Genomic DNA, 22,423 nt, shown 5'->3' with positions numbered 1-22,423 from the left:
ACTTCCTCATTTTGCCCCCTCCTCTGGGCTCCCGACTCTTTCTGTAGCCTTTCTACTGCTACTCCTTGGCTCCTTCTTACTGCCGTCTTTCAGCCACACCCCTGATCTTAGGGAGGGTAAGATCGAACCCCTAGCCTTCTCAGAAAATGGGGGAAAAATCTCGGAGGTCCGCCGTGTGCAAGTTGTGCACATTAAAGATCCCCTGGAGGTCCTAAAATCGATAGGAGTAGGCTTCGGCTGTTACCCATGTAAAATTAAATATTAATTCTTCAAACTAAAAATGCTTAATGCTCTCATATGACCTTATGCAGTTGCTAGTGCTGTAAAACACTTATTTAAAAAAATAAAACAAATTGTTATTACTACTATCATCTTCCCTGTGCTCGGTTTAAGGTACCAATATAATTAACGAGATCACGTTCTCAGAATGCTGGCAAGATGGTGCAATGGTGCCCGGTAAGAGACTGCCCAAGTAAACCGCTGGATTTGGTGCTTTTGCTTGCTGGGCGCCAGCAAACGGAATGCATTATTGCAGTCCTTGTTGCTAGACCCGAGTTATAAAAACAGACAGTGCAGAATGTCAAACAGCTGCATTTGCTTTTCCTAATAAGTTGGTAGATTTGTTATATTCTTACTTTGCTGTAAAAATCAATTTGATGAACAAAATCAAAGGATGTTCCAAATTAAATGCAAGAAAAATGAGGCAAGCATTGCTTGCTATGCTCATATTCACCATCCGCCCCTGACAAAAGTATGAATCACTGTTGAAAAGTAGGTATTACACCATTACATGGAACAACGATATAATACATTGTAGGCCTAGTGAGGAGCATATCATAAAGATGTCAGCCGTTTTACTCTAGAGCGGGTTTCCTTTTTTGTGAAAAGAGGCACATTCTTCAAACATGACAAAACATCCTATAAACAGGAGATCAAGTAACAGGTTCGTGTGTGTTATAGTCAACATGTCGACTACACAATATTCATCATTCATGATGAACAGTACTAAGAAAATCTTTATTTTGATCAGTTATGTAAACTGGAAGCATAAACCTGTACCATTAATAGGCTACTAAAAAACAAAGGTTTGTTACGCTAAACATTTATGACAAAACAATGCTTGTCTCCTATATAGAGACACAAAAACACAAAAGCTCAAACGCTTTATGCTCTTGAAGCAGTGCCAGTAGGAATCTATAAGAATAAAACATGAAAAGAAATTAGAAATAAAACATAGACCAAAAAACGCATATAGCATAGCTCTAACCATGACCACATAAACACTGTACACTTACTTTTGGAGACCCTCTTTTTATGAAAATACCTCGATTTACCATAGGAGTAATTTGTTTTCTCGCACACACATTTAATGCAGATAGTTTCCAGTATGCAAATGTTAGTTGTTGTTTTTTTCAACACCTTCAACTATTCATTCAATACTGCACGTAAGAACAATAAAATTATTACAAATGTACAAGTGGGCTTTTTGCATGTTTTTCAGACCTATTTATGCAGAATACGACATTTGAGTATGATAGCATCGTTTTTTATGTAAGATCTCTGCTTCATCAGATCATGTGACACGTATTCTATAAGACCCCAGCAGTCTGTCCCGTCCTCATTAGTACTTGTCGGTCTATTGTAGCGGAACTTATTTCGGACTGGGGCAGATGGCTTCAGGGAATCGGAGTTGTCATCTGAAATGAAGAACGTGTAATGAGAAAAAATACAAAGATTTCCTTATTATTAATATTGTAAAACCCGTGCTCCAAACAACAAAACTTGCTCAAATTATAAAACAGATGGAGAAATAGAGAGATGAAAAATAGCCCCCCAAAATTTAAATCTCTTTAATAGACATCAGAGAGGAGCCGAGGCTGGATCATATTATTTCCTCTGAATAGCAAAAGTCAAACTGAAATTGAACAAGCACGGTAGATAAAATAGCCACCTAGCAAAGAGAAATGACGTGAGAGAATAAAACCAGATCACCAACAGACTACTAGGGGGTTTCAGAAACTCATTGAAGGGCCCAATGGAAAAGAAATACTCTTGTTCCATGGCAACAGCATTAGATTACAAAAAATAACGATGGGCATAACATTTCCAAAAGTTTTGAATAGATCACCTTTACCTGACAAATTCAAATTTGACAGATTGCAGCCAGTGGAGAATTGAACATAAACACATATGAAATAACCATGCCGAAAATGTTATCTAATGTCTTGAAAATGTCTATCACCACATTTAAAGAAAATGGAGGAGGTTTGAGACATTGCATTTCTTATTTAATGAAGTTATTTAAGCAGACGGGAAACTGATGATGTAATGGAGAAAAAGAAACAACATAAAACTACCATAAGAAGAAGATTTAAAAGACTGCGGCAACTGGAAAAGAATAACGTTTTTAATCAGTGCCTAGAAAACTACTGGTATTTTACTCAATTATTTAAGCTAGTATTACAACAACTAGGCCTATAGACACAGTTTTGAGAGAGGAGCAAGCGGAATTTCGATCTGAGAAATCATGTAGGTCTACATATCAATTAGCTTTGCTTCAAAGACCACTGTAGCACAAACTAATGAATGAAATGTCCCAATTGTGTTACAACGTGGTGGGATCAGGCCCTCTTTAATTTTTGGGAGGATGGAGTTATGGGTATCACGTAAAAGCTTATTCATTTGTCAAGCTTCCAAGTTTTAAAAATACTCATCTATCTTGAAAAGAAGTCGAGATATTTGCGATTGAAAACGGTAGGGTCGCCGGGTTACAGTTATAAAATTAAGAGAGAAAATGGCCACCAAACATTGGTAACTTCAATAGCTTGAAAACTGAAAAATTACATATTCTATGCCTTCAATAAACGCTTTTAAGTCAAATTTACTTGAAAATGTTTTTATGTGGACATAAAAAACCAACACAAATTTCATTAAAATTTCCAAACTGGTGGAAAAATGCCTGTTTCCCCGATTCCATTAATTTGACGAGTGCCTTATTCACCATGATGCCTCAAAACCATTTTTTCAATTTGCGGACAGGAAATAAGTTTTTCACAGCATTGTCCAAAAAAAGCCCTATGGGAAAATTCTTGCAATTAATGGCATCCCAGCAAAAATAATAAACTATAATGCCTATATATACCTAAGCAAATTGCTGTCTCCTGGTTGGTTAAATGAGAACTGTTTACTTCGTTTGTAGTAGTAATGGACGTTAGACAAGGCTGTATACTTTGACTTTGTAAAGAGACTCAGCAAAAAGCATCAAAACAAGCATTTTACAGACAAATGGTAGGCTGCACATTTGAGAGATTTAGATGTTCCTAATGACATTTGTCACTTAAAACATCACAGTACATTTAATGCTATCAAAAAGTGATGAATCGTCAAGAAAAAGTTGGTCAAAAAGAATATCAATTTTCCGGGGGCTGCCCAGTTTGTCATAGGTCCAGTTTGTCATAGGTCCAGTTTGTCATAGGTCCAGTTTGTCATAGGTCCAGTTTGTCATAGGTCCAGTTTGTCATAGGTCCAGTTTGTCATAATTACAACACTTTAACACTGTAGTAGGAACATAATTTTTTTATTCCCCACCTTCAAATTGGTGGTGTAGAGATAGTCCCTCTAAAATATCAATTCAGCTTGTGTTGTTCAATATTTCTTCCTTTTTGTATACAAATCAAAGCAGATTACTCTGTAAAATTTCAACAATGAATATTCTTTCTTTAAAAACAATCGAAAAATATAAGTCAATACACACAATCAATCAATCATTCATTGACTCTTTTTGAGAGTGTCAGTGATAACGTCCATACATGCAGGGCACAGTCGAGGCGGCGTGGGGTGGGCTTGCGACAAACTGGGCCTGTGACAAACTGGCATGCTTCCTATTTTTCCAAAACAGGCCTTACAATTGTCATCAGAAATTAAACCCATCATATTTTGTGCCAAACTTTGTCAGATATTTAAAAACTTAAGTAGTTAGGAATTAATTAATTTGTTACAAATAATGACGTGCTGGAAAGAACTGGAATTGAAGGTTAAGACACGAAGATGGAAAGAAGAAGATTGAAATATTTGGGACATGTTTTTAAAATGCTAGAGACAGGATGGCGCTATCAGATTTGAAACTAGAGACCAATGGTAAAAGAAGAACAGAACAGTAAGACAAACTGGTGACTATAACAGTACAGTCAGAGATGAGCTGAAGGATGTGACATGGATAGACAAGCGTGGCACTGGTGTCTCTCTATCTCGCGTATGTGATGAAACAGGGAAAACGTACATAATGAGGGTCCTTTTCTTCTTGACAGATGATCTTAAAGCAGTACGCATGATACAGCTTTGCCTTGGCGGTATACAATAATGGAGGAAGTAGATTGTCCAAGTACTACTTCCCTCCATTCTGATCTTGACTTTTTTTATATGCTCCAAAGGAAAGACAAGGTCAGTACATTTGGAATTAAAGAAGGTGTAAAGGTGTGTCTCACAATTTCTATTTCTTCTCAGCTAGATTTCATGAGTAGTCGGCTACTGACTGATTCTTCAATCTGCACTGCAACTGATTTTTCCATATCATATTATCAATTTTCGTATTAAGTTGAGCCCCCTTGCCCTCAGCCAAGGCAGCCATATTCCAATTTTTAAGGTAATCAACATGTTTTTATACTGACTAGAGTATTTTCAGATTCGGTTTCAGTGGGAATTTCGAATTTTGCCCGGGAAGCAGCTGAAGACTACTTTTATCAATTATATGACCACCAAGGGATCTTTAAAGAGCACAACTTGCAGATGGGACCTCTGAAATTTTTTCACCCTCATCTGAGAAGGCTAGGTGTTTGATCTCACCTGCCTTAAGATCAAGGGTGTGGCCAAAAGATAGCAGTATGAAGGAGTAGTAGTAGAACGAGTCAAGAGCCCAAAGGATGGGGAGCGGGGGAGAGAGAAGGAATGGAGGGGGAGATGAACGGAAAAGGGGGGGGGGATGCAGAGAGTGAAGATAAAAGCAGATGACAGAACACGACTAGAGAATAGGAAAGGAAGTGAAAGGAGAAAATTTTGGAGTAGACATTTTGCTGTTGCTGTCAGGTTTTGAACCCAGGACCTATTGAAAGGGAATCCAACACCATACCTCAAGACAACGAGAGTCCTAAAACCACTTAAATTCAAGAACATCCTTTGGATTCAAACTGGAAATGTCCACACCAAGCTAACATATTTTTATTGGGGTAAAAATTGTCCATGGAGTATATATTATATATAACATGTATTAAAGATATCTAATATTACTTTAACAAAAAAATTATCTTTTTTGTGCTCTGATGGAGTAACATACAGAAGGGATGCGGAGATATGACAACTGTACAGTGTTTTAAATTTGCAGGCTGAGGGGGGAATTGGAGAGAAGGCAAAAAAAGGAAGAAGGAATGAAGACGTGTCGGTTAAGGGACTAGGGAGGGGATGCAATGAGGCTGTTTGAGAAAAGTGGGTTGCATGTGTGTGTGTGTGGGGGGGGGGGGGGGGGGGACAGGAGGATGACGGTACTTTTACTAAAAACAGAAAAGAAAAAAAGACAGAATTAACGAACTCTGAACAATTTGAAGGCGTCAAAATCTGGTAATTCTAAAAACTTGGACTGTTATCACAAAAGCAAAATTTTGCATGATTTATAAGGGAGTTCATTTATATCTCTCTTGACCTTCTTCTCTCGACATTACTCATGTACTGCTTAATCCTAATTTGATTGCTTTATTTCTATCCCCCCTCCCCCCGTAAAGCAAAGAAACAAGCATGTACCCTGAGCAAGAAGGAGAAAGTTGGATCAAATCCTTGTTTGATATAGATTGACACATGGGGACGACAGCTAGATTTCTCTACAAAAGCTATCATTTTGGACAGTTTAACAAAATTTTCTAGGCCAGTCAGGTGTTTTCGATGAAAATCAAGGCCAACTGTCAATCTGAAAACACTTTGTGATACATAATATTGCATGGTCAGACCTTATATTTTTGTATGAAATTCGATGGGATCCAAGAGATTTCCACGTCAAATTTGAAGCTACAGTCTGTTCGGTGTAGGGCACACTACCCCTCCCCCCCCCTTTCACTCCCCCCCCCTCCCCTCACCCGAAAGCACCATTACCTGACTCGATCCTATCTGATCTGATCACACAGGTCAGGCCCATTCAACCAATAGACGTCTTTATTTACGCCACAATTTACGTACCTGTTTGATTGACCACAATAATAACCAAAGTTAGGTCTACAGGCCACTTGAGGCGATCATCGTGTTCTCCTTTGACCACTCGAAGAAAGACGGACATACATGTGCCATATCCAGTTCCATTGCCATTGAGGTATGCCTCCAGTTGACATCTGCAGCAAGATTTTATTGTAAATTAATTGACTACAGCCTTAAAATGGTTATAAGCGATCAGCCCTTCTAACCGGCTGGGAAAGCTGGAATATTACTAAAGTTAACAAAAATAAACAACAGGTAACAGAATGGGGTTTTTTTTCGTAATTGGGAGAATGCTGGAAATGTCGTAGAAGGAAGAGAAAACAAATGAGGGGGTGCTGAAAGAGGCCGGCAGGCGACAGTGACAAATAAAACTATCGGGAAGAGATAAATGCAGCTTCTGGATCTCTTGGATCGACATAATCTAATATAGGCTTTCAACATGTTAGTACTATCACTTTAAAAAATAGAAGATATGTGAGGCAAAGGTAACGCAAGGATTACCTACAAAGAAAACTTTAATAGATGAGTAACAGTACAAAAATGTGATATTCTGTGCCTATAATTTAACCCTGATCACCGATATCTGTTTCACATCTGGTACTTGGAAAAGTAGAAGAAAATTAAAGTTTGAGAACACTTTTTTGCTGCTGGTGTTGACACCCTCCTCTAACCACAGTGGCATAGTGGGTAACAAACTTGGTTTGCCAAGTGAAAGTTCCAGACCTGAATCACAGTGGAGTTCTGATTACTCCAACAACAAATAAGTGCTCCGCTTTCGAAACAAGCTACATTGTGGATACCGGAAATAATACCGGTACAACAGAGAGTTAAGAATGTCTTTCTAAATGCAATACATGTATAAATCATTTCTGAGGTGGACTACGGCGTTTGGCCCACCTTCATAGTACGCACATTTTTCGGAGAGGAAAGGTGTTCAAGGACAGATGTGAAAAATTGTGCATCAAAAGGAATCCAAACAGGTCATTAAGAATGTTGTTTTAAGTTCACAACTAACAGTTCATTGCCAAAGTCCAAAGTTTAAAGTTTCTAACGAGATAAGCCACAACAAAATTTTCAAAAAAGGAAATTATATTTTATATTGCTGTTTTTGTAATAAAACGTGATGATATTGAATTGGTAAATATCACGCCTGCTTGTTAGATTAGTCGCGAATGACAAGATAGGGGCCTCTTCTGTAGTCTATCCCAAAAGGAGAAGAAGCTCAAAGAGATAGATACTCGTTAAAAATGAACACAAAAAAGCAATCAGTTAAAAGAAAAATTCTGACTCAACAAAATAAGATGAACCATAAGACAGACAAGTACATGTATTTGCAAAGGAAACATACCTGTACCCCTGATGAGTAATGTAAAAGAGTCTGCTGACTTCCTTTGAGCCTCTGTTCATCTTTTCGTTTTTCAACTTTGCCTTGTAGTCGGAGATAGTCCACTCGAAGGTTGCCTCCACAGCAACAAGAGAAGGAGGCCGGCGCTTCAAAGGGACTGGAGCTACAGGTCCACCATTTGGCAAGAAGAACATAGACACAATAACATTTATTAAACACGAGAGAAGAAGTAAGTCAGACAGAAATGATAAGCTATATTATAAAGTAACAAATCCGTTAGAGTCAGAATAGGCCTATCTATATTCTATTATATATAATATATCATTTGAACAGCGCAAATTCCTCTTCAAGAACAAGCTCTAGAGTGCACTACAATCTATTTTATTACTTCAGCAATCCTGATATTGATAACATTCTGAAACAATCTCAATTTCCTGGGAAGTATACAGTGCAAGCTGCCATCTTACAGGCGCTGAACACTCATACTGACAATATGCTGTTGTCCTGCCCTCATCTGTCTAGATCTAAATTTACCAAGCAGAATTAACAGTTTTGCATTGAGTAGGGTCCAGTCCTAGGGAAGAAGGCAACAGTAAATCACTGCGGTAAATTTCTATGAAACCAAACGATAAAAAGCCAGAATAATTTAGAAATGTGTAGCAAATTAATTTGGCGATGTCCGTCTCATCTCAAATCTGTCATTTGAAGAATAACATGTCATATAGCGTTTGTTCTTTCCCAATCTTGAACACCTTCACTTAGCCCCCTGACCTGAGAGAGGACCAGCTAGGGACTCCATCTTCAGACTGATCTCACTGCGTTAACTGGTGCGTAAATCAAAAGCAAGAACACCAAGCTAGAATGATCAATATGGTAATTTTTATTTTTTTAAATGTAAACAATTAGATCTAACTCCCCCCCTCCCCCCCCCCCCCCCCAATCGACATGACTGAGGGTAAGCCTGAGCACAGTGTGATACAACATTCCAAATGGAGAAGGGGCCTACTTGTTAAAATAGCTTTCCTACTTGAGAATCCAACTCAACTAAAAGTCCACCTATTACACTGCACACTCTGTTGCGTGGAGCATGATTTATGAACATTTCATTGGGATCTATTTCTTTACCTGCAACAATTGAGTCTTTTCCATGGGGTCCTGGGGGCAGCACAGGAGAGGACGAGCACAAATGGCTTTCTGGCTGAGCTGGTTTAATCTGTAAGGCAGCTTGGCTACTCTTGCCGTCATTTGAGTTAAGTTTTTGTTCTAAGGCTTTTACCTGCAATGGATGGAATCCCATACTTTTAATAAAATGTAATAATCTAGTGGAATCAAATTAATTTACTTTCACAAGAGGACATTACATCGGAAGTACTTCTGGACAGAAAACATAATTTACTTTACATCATGATCCCCTTTTATTTGTTGAAACAGAAAAAAATACCTGGCTGCCTTCATAAAAAGTGCTGTCCATGATTACTGAACCTCTATTGTTCATAACAAACATCTTAAAGTTAGCTGTAAGCAGCTTTATTCCAAGAGTGACACAATTTTAACTACTTCACTGCTGTGTTGGTGAGACCACAACTCAGGTGGTCAAGAAATATACTTGATCGGATTTGTCGAACCTACTTAGTGGTCAAAAATAAAAAAGGCACTGCCACAGACCAAGTGTCAAAACATCTGTACAGAGTAGTGCGAGCTCATTAACAAATGGAGAAAAAGGGTAAGGCCTACTGGTGGGGTTGGTTGTGGGTAGGGGTATTCTAAATCTTTGACCACATTATTCACAATACATAATAATAACAATATGCTCAAGCAGCAATTCAGTGAACATGATATTTTGGTTTTTATATTCGACTCAAGTAACAAGCAAATGTTGATAACCAACCTTGTTTTTCAGTAGGTCATTTTCTTCTTTCAACTCATCATGAGATGGGTAATTCAACACTTGATCATAAGGATCCTCTTCTGGCTCGGGTTCCTGCATCTTTGATATCCAGTTCAGACGATGAAAATTGGCATACAGTTCCTCTATTTGTACATACAGATGATTGGTCGACATAGACTTTACTCGTTCCTGGAAAATAGTCAGTTTTGCTTATGGAAAATCTGTATTATTTTATTATTTTTTAAAGAAAAAGCTGGCTGACCCCTTTACACTGTTTTTGTAAAGATAAGAGAGTGCATGTTAATTAACTAAAATACAGAGTAAAGGAATACTAGGGGACTTTGTAAGTGAATATACAGATCATTGTATTAGGTGCTTCAGATCAAGTTTTATAAGAAAACATTCTTAACCTAGCAGAGTAATACAAATATTTAAAATTTGTAAAAGTAATAATCCAGGGGGTCTAAAAAATCAATAACTCACCTAAAGGACAATTATTAACTCAGTCATATCTGTACCGATTTAAACAAAATTTCTAACAAACAAAAATCAACCATATGTACATCAAGTTTGTAAATATAAAGAAACTCAATTCAAGCATATTTATGTGAAATATCAAGCTTAAAAACTTCCTCCAAAATTGGATATTACGCAAAATTTTACTTCTTGAAAAGCGGTCACCTACAAGGGGTGTGATCAGCATGTTCTGGTTACATGACAAGAGCAGTAAAACCATCGCAGTCACATAATTAGATGGATGTCTCACTGTACTGAGAAAGTTTTGCAGAAGTTTTGGAGGGGGAAGGGTGGTGTTATGTTGTAAAAGGCGTGGTTCCAGTTGGATGGGGTCACACCCCATAGGTCAAGAGTGGCCCTGGTATGGGTGTAAGAAAGATTTAGGGAACCGCTTATAAGCCACAAGTGAATGGTCACCACATTCTCCCTAACTGAACTTGAGCCCCTTTGAGTTATTTGATGGGCAGAGTCCACGGAAACAGCCAACGAACAATCGAACATTTAAAACTCAAAATTGAATGTGATGTCCAAAAAAATGCCACAGGGTTATTCAAATTTCCAGTGGCATAATGGACCGTGTCGTGAGAGAAAAGGTAAACACCTGGAGATATGAACAGCCATCACCTCCCTGGGTTCATTTGGCAATATTAATTTTGCATTAATTTGTTCTTCACGGCACCGATAGTGACTATTTGAAATGGAACTACACGGTTGATTTGAAAGAAGTAGCCAATTTTTAAGTTTAACTCAATTTTTGGTTGAAACTTTAAAAATTTGATAATTAATTTTCAAACATGTCTTTTGAAATTTTTTAATAGAGAACAAATGTAATTTCCTCATAGTTGAATTTGATTTCTTCGAAACTTTGTTGAAATTGGTTATAAAATGATTGTGTTATTGTCTTTTAAATGAGTCCTCTTTTATTTAGACATCCAGTCTTTCCAAGAAAAGTCTGGTGGTGAAATGGTATAGGTTTAACGCCCCTATCAACACTATCATAAGTTATTTAAGAGACAGAACCTCCGAGTTTAATGTCCATCTCTGAAAGGATCAAACCAATTACAAAATTTGTGTAAAATGCCTTTTCTAAGGACACGACATTGGACCAAGCTGAGGTTCGAACCGCCAAACTGCGATCTCAAATGTAGGAGTCCGGTAGCCTAATCACTAGACTACCGACGCTCCAGAAATGTCTGCAAGTAATGATTGGAAACAAATCAGAATAAACAGAGTACATTTTGTTTTCCTTATCATTCTTTTAAACTTTGAGTATGTTTCTCATTCCTTCAAATGCTCATTTCTTCTTACACACTTGCTTGTCCCTGCACAGTTTTACCACCTACGTAATAATTATATTGGCAACGACCCTGTAAGGACTGTTAGACATTTAAGAATCTTAAGTCCGTCTCTGGAAGGACTGAGACAAGTATCAGTTGGTAAAGAGCCTTGAAAAGTACGCAAACAGGTTAAGTTCAAGGATACCATAGGGGAGTTGAACCAAGCCACTGGCACCATATAGCCTACCCCTGAGTAAATGTTAAACTCCTCGACAAAAAAAAAAAAAAAAGAAATGATATTTAATGGTACGATCTTGAAATTACAGGTAGACTACTGGCGTCTTAGGTGCAAAGGTAAGGTCCTTTGCAGTTGATGAATGCAGATAATGGGATTTCAATTCCCCAGAAATGATAATTCCTTTTATCCGGTATTTTCTCCTGCTTGCTGGAATGTTGTATCCCATTCAGCTATGGTTGAACCTTGAAGTCAAGATAAAAGCAGCTTGCCTCCCAAATGATCTACATTGTGACTTATTTACAGACAGTCGTGCCTCAAGTAATCTACCTGGAAAAGATGAGCCTTTCTTAAACAATTTAATTGGATTCTTGTAGGTGTTTACATCTTATAGATAAAAACCACAAATATGACTATTTGTTATCTTAGAAAATTTGAACAGCTACTGTAAAAAACTGAAATGGTCTGATGTTATCTTTGAGAACGTGTTTTCACTTGTATTTTTAAGTAAAATGACGCACATTGGCAGGACACAAAAATGTAAGGCAGCGTGGGAAATCAGGAGCTCATCAAAATAATGAATGAAAGTGAAGAAACTGACATTTTCCCGCAGGTTGGGGAATTTTTATCGACTTTTTATTTTTTGGCTCAACACCTTTTATGCCCATACATAAAAGAACACATTTCTGTGTGGACTTTATATTGAAAAACATTGATTAAAGGCATAAGATAAATTCTAGGTTTCCACAGACTCTCAAGTTAAGGAAATAACTAAACTTTGAAGGCCATTTTCTCTCTAATTTTACCTCTGAAACCAGGCGACCCCCATGTCCTTCAATAGCTATTATTTTGACCTGCATCCAAGATAAATGGATAATTTTTTCATTGAAAGCAAGGCAGATGAACAGCCTTTAAGATTATACCTATAACTCCAAAAGCCCAAAACTTGACAAGCACCTCATTCCACCACGTCGTGACACAAAGGGTAATTTAAGATGAGAAAGAGTAGGACAGACAGACAAAAGCAAAAAATGAAAAGTAAGGAAGTAGGACAACCAGTTTAGCTCTGAAATCATCCACTTTGGAATGGGTATTTAAACCACCATGAAAACAACCTCAATATAATTCACATGGCATACAAAACAAAATGCAGTACCCTACGAGAAGGGGTAAAAGTAAACTTGGACTTCCTGTTCGGAACTTATTCGACCTAGTCAGCACATCTAAGGCCTCCATTTTCTGTTGGGCTGCATTTGGGTCACCCAAACATCATGGGTGAAAGGAGATTTGAAGAACTAACTTTTACTCTGGATAGGGTACTTTCTATGATGAGCGTCCCAGACAAATAATGTATTGTATTACAAACAGAGGAGAAAGCAAATATGTCGTAAGATATTTGATAAAAAAATTAAACAAAAGGAAGTAGTCTTGCAGATTTAGCACACAAAATAGAAAAATAGGTAGGTAGTCTTGGACAGTAGACCTGATTACTGAGAGTCGTAAGAGGCTGCCAGTGGTAGGCCTTATTTCTTTACCCCCTCCCTTGTTTCTGTTTATCTGTCTTGCTGTTTTCCGGCGCCAAAAATGACAATTATTGTGTCAACATGTTGTGTCTGTAATAATACTACAATCTAAAGGCAGTAATGAAAGGAGGAAAATATAGCAACGTTCTCACATTGGGCCCCACATCTCGGCTGTTGGCTATCGTCTGACAGGCAATAGCTGCTAACCCAACTGCCTTGGTCTTCCTGAGGGTCTGAACACGTCTTGAGATGCGTGGCTACAAGAAAAAGATATACAAAAAAAGAAGATAACATATTGGGCTCTTTGATTTGGTGTCTTACTCAAGGGGATTAAAGACGTAAAAGCATGTCATGATATTCTTGTCAAAGCATTGAAAAAATACAAAATGACATGACAAGAGTGTGGAGCCTTGAACTTTTCATTTTCCCTGTCAACTGACATACATTCAGGAAAGCAGTGGGAACAAGTTACCAGTAGGCAATGTCATCATATTATGACATGAAGTTTCGTCACTGTCAAATTTTGCTATAAAAATACTAATACGACATTGCTGCATGTCAATAATACTTTGTATTCACATACACACAGCGAACAACCAAATCGTGAATAAACAGAAAAACAAGCAAAAGGTGTATCAATAAAAGTAGAAAGAAAGACGAATAACATATCATGCATTATCTCAATGGTAATATGACCTTCAAAACACTTTATGTGCTGTAAATGTCTCACGTCCACGTCACCACATGTTAGATCAATGAGTAGGTCTATTGATCATGCACATGCATGTTTTGCTTTCCAAGGACATGCCACAATCTTGAGTTTCAATTTGAAAAAAAGTGAGTGATGTAGAGACTTTTTCGACTATGGTTAATGCTCAAATTCACGCAAAAACTTTTATCCCCCCCCCCCTTAAATTTTTCAGAAGAAAAACAAAAGTCTTAGAGGGCCAAGGGTGGCATGACGAGCACTCAATGAAATTAACTTTATTATGTATCATGGCCTCAGGCTCTAGACGTTCAATCTTTATTGCACCTTGTAAAGGTGCTGCATGGTCTTCCTTCATATTGTTTAACCCAGCTGCCAACGAGCTAGATCTATATTACACAAAAACGTGGATGCAGATCGATAAAGTTTGAGTGTACAATAGAGGCTGGGATGTACTTACATCCACAAACAATGGATTTCTTATTTGTATTTCTGTCAGATGTTAAAACCTCTCAAGGCTGAGGTTTACAGTGTAATAAGTAGGTTCTTTGCAGATGCATATGTAATACATGTACTTGTCCGCTGGGATGCTAAATCCTACTGTAACCCAGGTAGGAAAAGAGCTGCCCGTCTTCTAAATGATCGACTTTGTATCGATAACTGATGGCATAAAATATTTAAGTTATTTTTTAAATAGAGACTGTACACAAATAGAAATAGTGTTTTAAAGCATATCAATTTTGTCTTACCTGGCTCTCAATAAGCTTCTTCAGATGTGTGTCATGTTCTTCCTGAAGCTGCCTGAGTCGGACTTGTTCTTGTTGCTGTGCTTCTTGCACGGCTTTCAAATGTTCTTGTTCTTTCTTTAGTTGCCTTATGGATTGCAAAAGCTCCTCCTTTTCACTCGCTGAAAACTCTTCATTCTTTTCATCTTCGACCACATCCACTCCCGGAGAATTTTGGTCAAGACTTACAAGAGTTTTTACTTCTGGAGATTTTTGTAACAGTCTATTAATATAGGATAATTGTTTGAGTAAAAGAAACTAATCAATACAATATAAGTCATTTGTTGCAAAACAATAGACAAGGCAGGGTAACAACGAAAGTAAAGATACAAAGCAGACACTTCATTCGTTCACAATCTCAGGAGGGATAAAGCGTATCCACAAAGGTTTGCAAGTACCACAAGTGCCTCTTTTAAATTTTGTCATTAAGCATGCACAAAACAAAGTTGAGAAGCAATCTGGAAAGAGGAAATCAAGAAAAGACAAATCAGAATAAATCATAATGGAAGATTCTGTCTAACGGCTAGGGTACTGACATCAGTTATAATAGCCAAGCACTTATGAACTTGTTCAGATCAGCACACATTAGTGATTCCAGCCGTTTTTGTTGTCTTAAATTGCTGTAAAAGATATCAAGAATAAGCCCCGAGGAGCGTGAAAGAGCAATCGAAACGGCCTAAGCTGGACAATTGACCTGTAGAGTGGTGCAGATACTTCACTACTCCCATACGACTATCAATAACTTGAGAGACAGGTTCCAAGTCTCTGGAGTTACACCTGACAGATCCAAACCAGGCAGACCAAGCATCACTACTACAAGACATAATATAAATACTGCTCTGACATCTTTGACATCAATTTCTCACAACATGTAGCTCTGCATATCAATTTCATACCGACCCTGGAAGAGTTGTCAACGACAGAATGATACGACAGAGTTAAAACACGTTCGGACCATCATCAAGGCGGACACATTATAGTGAACGTTAGCCACCTTTCCAACAATTTTTACACTTGAACACTCAGCAACTTTTATACCACTGGGATAGAGTCGTTTTCTCAGACGAGTCACATTTTGGCTAGAGTCACATTGACAGCAGTGCGAGACTTCAGAGACGCCATTATGGGAGCACATTTTCAAAGTTACGGTCAAGGCTAACCAATACCACAATGCTCTACGGATGTAAATGGTTCCCGTCTTTCTAACTCATAGAACTCATAGATGTAAGCACACATTCTGGCAAGACAATGCTCACCCTTGTGTTGCTCGTGTGTGTAAACATGCAGTATTTAAAGCAGTAAAATGGGAATGTTTTACCGTGGCCAGCTTACTCGTCAGACATGTCACCCATAGAGCACACATCAGTTAGGCTGATTTGAACAGTGAGTGCCCAAATTGACATCAACACTGTTCAACGACCGGGGAAAACCTTGGTTCAAGAGTGGACTGGATTACACAACAGTCAATACTGACTCGATCAAAGCGCAGAAGGTGCCAAGCCTTGAATCACTGCAACAGGCCGCCATACCCGTTATTGGCGTCAACTTTAAAAACCAAGGGTACCAAGTGTGCTTAGCACTGTGTCACCATATCAGCCACTATTAAGATAAAAAGGTACTGATAATACACTTCTTGAAATATTTTGAATATGTTTATTTTAATTTTAGTTTTATATGTTGAATAATAAAGACAATAGAGCCTTTTTTTCCAAGTGGAGAGTTTCTAATGTCGCTGCGTATAACTACACATTCATTTAAAGGCATTTCCTGTCTGAGTTGATCTTTGTAGAGCAGGCGGTACACCAGTTGACCACCAAATGGAAAGCCTGGCCTCGAGACCGGGGCCGAGGGGTTTTGACCACTCGTATTGGAAGATTGGGGCAACTGCTCTCCACGTCTCATGCCCTGAACCTTGAAATGACCTATTTCCGCTTAGAACAGTGACAACAAATAGTATGAAAAAAGACAAACAACAAAAAAACCAAAACTTTCCATTTTACCTGTTTCTAAAGAGTCCACGTATGATGGGGGTACTAAAGATACATAGGAAAATCCAGAGTTTGATCGTAAAGGTTCATGTAACTGTTCCACAACAGCCCTTTCCTCTGAATTCTGAAACAAAGTTACATTATTCTTTCAAATTCTGTCAACCTTAAAACCCAATCTCTCTCTCTCTCTCTCTCTCTCTCTCTCTCTCTCTCTCTCTCTCTCTCTCTCTCTCTCTCTCTCTCTCTCTCTCTCTCTCTCTCTCACTCACTCTCTCTGTATATGTGTATGTGCGCATGAAAAACACAAAACAAACAAAAATACACATCATGCACTATGATTGTTCCTCATTCAGTTTGAAAAATTAAGAAAATAAAAGCAAATATTATTCGGCGTAAAACATATTTTACTGAACATTTTATACATTCCGGCACATAATCAACTCGAGTTTAGTGTTTGTGGTGTAACAATAGGCTCTTCCTTGTTGCACGCTCAAGATACGAGTTTGACTCCCGAGTACGGAGAGGTTTATTTATTTTAAAGTGAGTTCTTCAATCTGTAGGCTGAAGTATAGCACTTGTCTCCACCCAGGTTGGCCCTGACAGGCAAAGTCCAAGCAGTCAGCCTCTAAATGAACTAGGTAGTGTTGATGGGAGCGTTGATAACTTACATTGATAATACTCGTAACATAGACTCAAGTATTCTAATATACTTACAAGCTCAGTTTCCGGATGTTTCCCTCTGACATCTGTGCTTCTGGAACAAAATCCAGTGGAATGGCACTCTGTGCCACCCGCTTCAAGATCCCCTAAGAGGTAAGACAAAAGGCAAACATTTGTAACGTTGCAGAAAATGAATGGAATAATCTGACAACCAAACTAGGCGTTTCTTAGTTGGAAAGGCGACAGGGGTAATTTTATAAACTCAACTTTAATATCTTATCTGACTCTTTGCCTCTTTCCTAAATACCCTTCCTCTGTATAATATTGAAGAAAAATACCTTCAAGGAAAATATTGCACTGTGGTGGTGCCCTTTTTTGGACACATTATCACAATATCGATTTTTATAAATAAATGCATTCTTTAATGCACAAATACACATAATGGTTGATCTTTAAGAAGATGTTGAGTTTTGAGTTTTTCAGTTTTAAATTTTTTTAAAGATAATTTCTTAACATAGGGCCTATAATTAGTTACTTTTCTTCATTTTGGAAAGTTTACCGTCCCCTTACTCAAATTGTATTGTTTTTCAAAGGTTCATTAAAATTAGAGCAAAGATAGCTGAGTTAATACACTTTACATAGGTCCTTTTCTTTTTAGACACCCGGCCAGTAGTTATAATAATGTTTGGCCTAATAATAATAGGCTACATGTACAATAACCTTGGTTTTTTTCTCTGTTACTATCTTTCACACCCACCTATTATGTCCTTAAAAAATCTCCCACTCTGTCTGTCTGTCTGTGTGTCTGTCTGTCTGTCTGTCCGTCTGTCTTTCCGTCTCTCTATCTCAGTGTCTCTCTCCTTAGCTTATCCTATTAATTAAGAAGCCTCATCTCCTCCCTAAACACCCCAAAACTCCAATTCTCCATTCTTTTATCTCCCTTGCGAGTTTTTCGACATTACTCTTCTGTGCTTTAAAAAAAACCCAACTATATTATAAACAAGTAAATCACTGAAAATCTAAGAAAAAAAACAAACTTTACCCATATGTTGCCGTGGGGCTTCTGTATCCAACCTAAAAAAGCCTGCTTCCCGTTCCTGAGCCTGAAAGCAAAAACAAAAACACTAATGTAAAATCACAGGAAGGACAAGACTTTTCCGCATCGTTCTAACAACACCACCACCAACTTACAAACAAGCATAAACATGAACTAACCAACACTGATCTTCACGTAGCCTACAAAATCTTTATAATAAGTAGGCCTAGAGCAAAACGTGAGTTATAGTCCAAGAGCCGGGTCTACGTAGGCCTACAATAAGTACTAGATCTAGAACGTTGTTTAATTTTCCATCATAAAGTTTATTTCTTTGGTGATTCTGCTTCCTCGGGGTCTCTCGACTTCATATCAGTCTCGGGCCAACTTGTAGCTCTATCTTAAGAGCATATTTTTTTCTGTTGGTTGAAATACACCAACCCGTATCATGCAAGAATGATGACCGAGCGATTCATGGGGATGAGTCGACCAATATTCGCGAGGGAGGGGGGTGTGCTAATGCTAACAGTTCCTCTCGCCGTGATGACACAGGTACAGCTGAAATGAAAATTTTTGTTTGGGCTCTAAATTAAGTGTATTGGGATTCCCAATAACCAGTATGGGTCAAGAAACAAAAACACACTACCCCTATATGATTTCACTGTCAATTTTTTGAATTTTTAAGATGCAAAGGGTCCGACAGACCAAAATTTGCGCAAATTATTGGCAGGGATTCTAAAAAAGATTGAATTGATACAGCCTTGATATTGTCACACAGAGTTTGTGTATATACAACCTGCAACGCACTAAAGATTTACTTTCCTAAGTCTCATACTTTTCTTGTAACTGCCCTTTTAGTGTCATATACGATACTTGGACAAAAAAATGACCACAAATCAGAGTTATACTGCCAATCTTTTTAACACTGACGGAAGACTTATTAAAATATGACAATAATCTTTTAGTACGTTGCAAACATATTATCTAGAAACAGTCATGCAAAGTGGGATTCAGCTGCGACGAGTACTTTTAGAAATATCTCTGCCAAGGTGACCCCCCCCCCCCCTAAGAAAATCATAGTTTTGAGAAAACTTTAAAAAACACGAATTCATACCATTCTATTACCACACAATGTTAAAAAACATGGCATATGTGAGCACTTTATAGATGTTTTGGACACTTGAAAATATTTCCAATCGATAAAGCAGATGTTGCTCTACTAAAATAGTCCAAAATCGAAAAATCGGTTTTGGATACCAAAATCGACTTTTTAGGCTGCCGTGGTGTACCTTAACGAGAACTCGGATTCAACGAGATGAGATAGATTCCCCGATTTTTTTCTTCTTTACAATCAATAAAAATAACCCGCATTCAACGAGCACTTAAATCAGAGGGCTCGGATTTAACTACTCTGGCGTGTGTCGGGGTCGGATGGGCTGCCTGCACACGTATGGCTGTGTGTGCGTGTGTTGGGGAGGGGATCACTAGCGGTCTGGGCTTTGAACGTCGCAGATACAAACGCGTCAGTCTTTTTTTCCACTCGGTAACTGATAATTATTACAATGGTAAGCTAGTCTTGACGTAGACCTACGTAATGAATTGCGCGCTTGCCTATGGAATCAAATTTAAGGGGGGGGGGGGGGGGGGGGGGCGGCTACACCCCCAAAATCAAAATTCGGCTCAAAATCATGGAATTTGAGTTGTAGGCATTTTTAGCTTCCTCAGCCTCTCCTACAACTATTTCATGGCATAATAACCCCCAAAAATCGTATTTTTTCCCATACCGGGCATGTTTGTAACCGCCATTTCCTCAATAAGTCAGTATTTTATTTTTCTTTATCGGCCGTTTTCTCAAAATGCGACTTTCCTCTATACTTTTTTAAATAACTCCACCATTTTTCATCCAATCTTCATGAAATTTTCACAGAATGAAGGGAAGAGGTAATACCAAAAATTTGTCTGTTGAATTTTTGATATATGGAATAGATTTTTGTTGGCGGTGTCTGGAGTATGGATTTTCACGGATTTTTCGCAAACTTAAAGGTACCTCAGGAAAAAATTAATTACAAATTTTCTAATTCGATTAGGAAAAAAACAACACACACATTTTTAGATCTGATGTTTGTGAACACGCATGCAAAAAAACAATCAATTTCCATGAGCGATAAGTGCGGCATTCATTACGTAACACATGTCAATAAAATCCAATATTGCGGCGTATCCATGGAAACGAAACTTTTTTCTCAAATTTGAATGCGGATTTTAAGACTCCTTACTATGCTTGTTATATGTGTAAAATTTGGTAAAATTCAGTACAGTAATAAGCGAGATAGCCTCCAGGTGTAGCCCCCCCTCCCCCTTAAAAGTTACCGTATGCTAGGCTCTACTAGACTCTACACAGCAACACAACTTTGTTGTAAACAATCAGGATGACACAGGCGTGTGCATTTGAACGAATCGGTCTTTTTTTTTACACAGCTCATAATATGATTATGCAGGCATTTCAGGCACTACTTGTGACTTCTCTTTATACCTTGCTTGCTAAGTGCATGTAATTATCTACACAAAACCTCGTGTTTGATGCAATCCTATCTCTCTCTCTCTCTCTCTCTCTCTCTCCCTCTCCCTCTCTCTCTCTCTCTCTCTCTCTCTCTCAGATTATTAGACATGGAGTGTTTTTTTCTGTCAAAGAAAGAACCCACCTCTGATCAAATCGAGACGGATTAGTGGTTTTCAGGAAGCAAGCTGGCAACGAGATAATGGACTCAGTCAGAGACTTCTAGAAAATGCAGAGTTTATACTGTGTCACAAGAACTGTGTGAGCACATATATTGCTCCCAAGACCGTATTTAGCGACTTTCACAAAAGAGAAAGACTGAAGAACTTTATGAAGAAGAACCCAAACTTTAGGGGTAGTACTAGTTCGTTTAATTTTCGTGATCATTGTTTTTTTCTGCAGAGAAGCATGCTCACTGATACGTTGGGAAAAAGCCTACTTATGCCGAACTGGAGGGGAGAAAGGGAGGAAGATCACCAAAGAAGAAATACAAAAACGTGGACAGAACCTTGGCCTGCAGCGCCATCCAAATTCTCGGTTTTCATCACAACCACAGTTGCCACCATTTTGCGACGAGTTCAGTCAGCTCCTGTGTGGCCTTCGACAGATACTACATACTGAGCACAAAGTCATGCTGTCAAAACGCCCTTCAGAAGGGGACAAGTCGTGTGTACAACATGACTGAAGAGTCGCCTTTGCCACAGCAAAGTGCCATGCTGAAAGTCACAACCAACAAGGAACAACTGATACAAATAATTGTACATCGTCTTTGCAGCATGCAGCCTCCACCAGGAACAGATGGTGTCATAACTGAACCAGATCCACACCCCATACACATGGGGTCTGGACTTCAGCAAGACACTCTGTATCATGAAGAAGCTGATGTGCAGGTGGCGTTTCATGTCATCAACGAATTGTCATCAGGACAGTGGAACATCAGGGTAATTTCTGATGACACCGAGGTTATCTTTATCACGGCCCATTATCTCTACATGAGGACCAAAGGAAAGGGCCAGAATATGATTCTGTCCATTAAGTCGTGCACATGTACACATGACGTCATATGTGTCGACGATGTTATCAGACAGCATGCAACAACAACAACAACCCCAAAAAAGCAAAACAAAACAACAACAACAACAACAATATCAACAGCAGCAACAACAACAAACAACACACAAATAAATAAAGCAGGTAGGTTTATTTAAAAACATTGGCCCACATAACATAAAACGTAAATCTTTTACAGAAGATATTTCTCTATAAACAGCACAAATAAATTAAATGACATACTATATATCAATAACATTTTAACAAAGTTTTGTGCTTTTAGTTTCAGTAAGGTTTAACGACGCTCGCAACAGCATATTAAGGTCATATGAGCGCAAGGGGTGAATGTCAACAGAGAAGTCCAAACGTGGAATCAGGCTTACTCTGCTCATCTCTCTAGCCTCAACAGCACATCTGTTTCGACTATCAAGGCACCCAGGAAATAACAGTTCATAAAAGAGTGATAAACCTGCAACAAAAGAAGTAGAGGGAAAATGACGATAGTAAGGAAGAGGAAAGAAAAAGCAGCAGTATCCTCTATGTTGTTCCGGCACATCAGGAGCATGGCATTGATAAATCAGCCCATATTTACATCTCTACTGTGCTTAAGAACATGTTAATACCAC

General features: G+C 38.3%; 1 protein-coding gene across 4 annotated transcripts in view; it reads right to left on the bottom strand.

The window, feature by feature from the left end:
* Positions 1 to 944: 944 nt before the first annotated feature.
* LOC101845637 overlaps positions 945 to 22,423 on the bottom strand; it is a 28,457-nt gene continuing 6,978 nt past the window's right edge. For all 4 annotated transcript variants that reach the window (XM_005105132.3, XM_005105133.3, XM_005105134.3 and 1 more), the window contains exons 2-11: positions 18,200 to 18,260; positions 17,212 to 17,303; positions 16,510 to 16,621; positions 14,474 to 14,712; positions 13,171 to 13,275; positions 9,468 to 9,656; positions 8,705 to 8,855; positions 7,583 to 7,742; positions 6,220 to 6,368; positions 945 to 1,697 (exon numbers count right to left, since the gene is read on the bottom strand). In XM_005105132.3, the coding sequence (XP_005105189.1) occupies positions 1,504 to 1,697; positions 6,220 to 6,368; positions 7,583 to 7,742; positions 8,705 to 8,855; positions 9,468 to 9,656; positions 13,171 to 13,275; positions 14,474 to 14,712; positions 16,510 to 16,621; positions 17,212 to 17,303; positions 18,200 to 18,260 (1,452 nt within the window). In that variant the 3' untranslated portion in view covers positions 945 to 1,503. The remainder of the gene's footprint in view (positions 1,698 to 6,219; positions 6,369 to 7,582; positions 7,743 to 8,704; positions 8,856 to 9,467; positions 9,657 to 13,170; positions 13,276 to 14,473; positions 14,713 to 16,509; positions 16,622 to 17,211; positions 17,304 to 18,199; positions 18,261 to 22,423) is intronic.

This window comes from Aplysia californica, unplaced genomic scaffold, assembly GCF_000002075.1.
Source record: "Aplysia californica isolate F4 #8 unplaced genomic scaffold, AplCal3.0 scaffold00454, whole genome shotgun sequence".
Classification (NCBI taxonomy): domain Eukaryota; kingdom Metazoa; phylum Mollusca; class Gastropoda; order Aplysiida; family Aplysiidae; genus Aplysia; species Aplysia californica.
The sequence above is the reverse complement of the archived record's forward strand: the minus strand, read 5'-3'. Positions and strand labels throughout refer to the sequence as shown.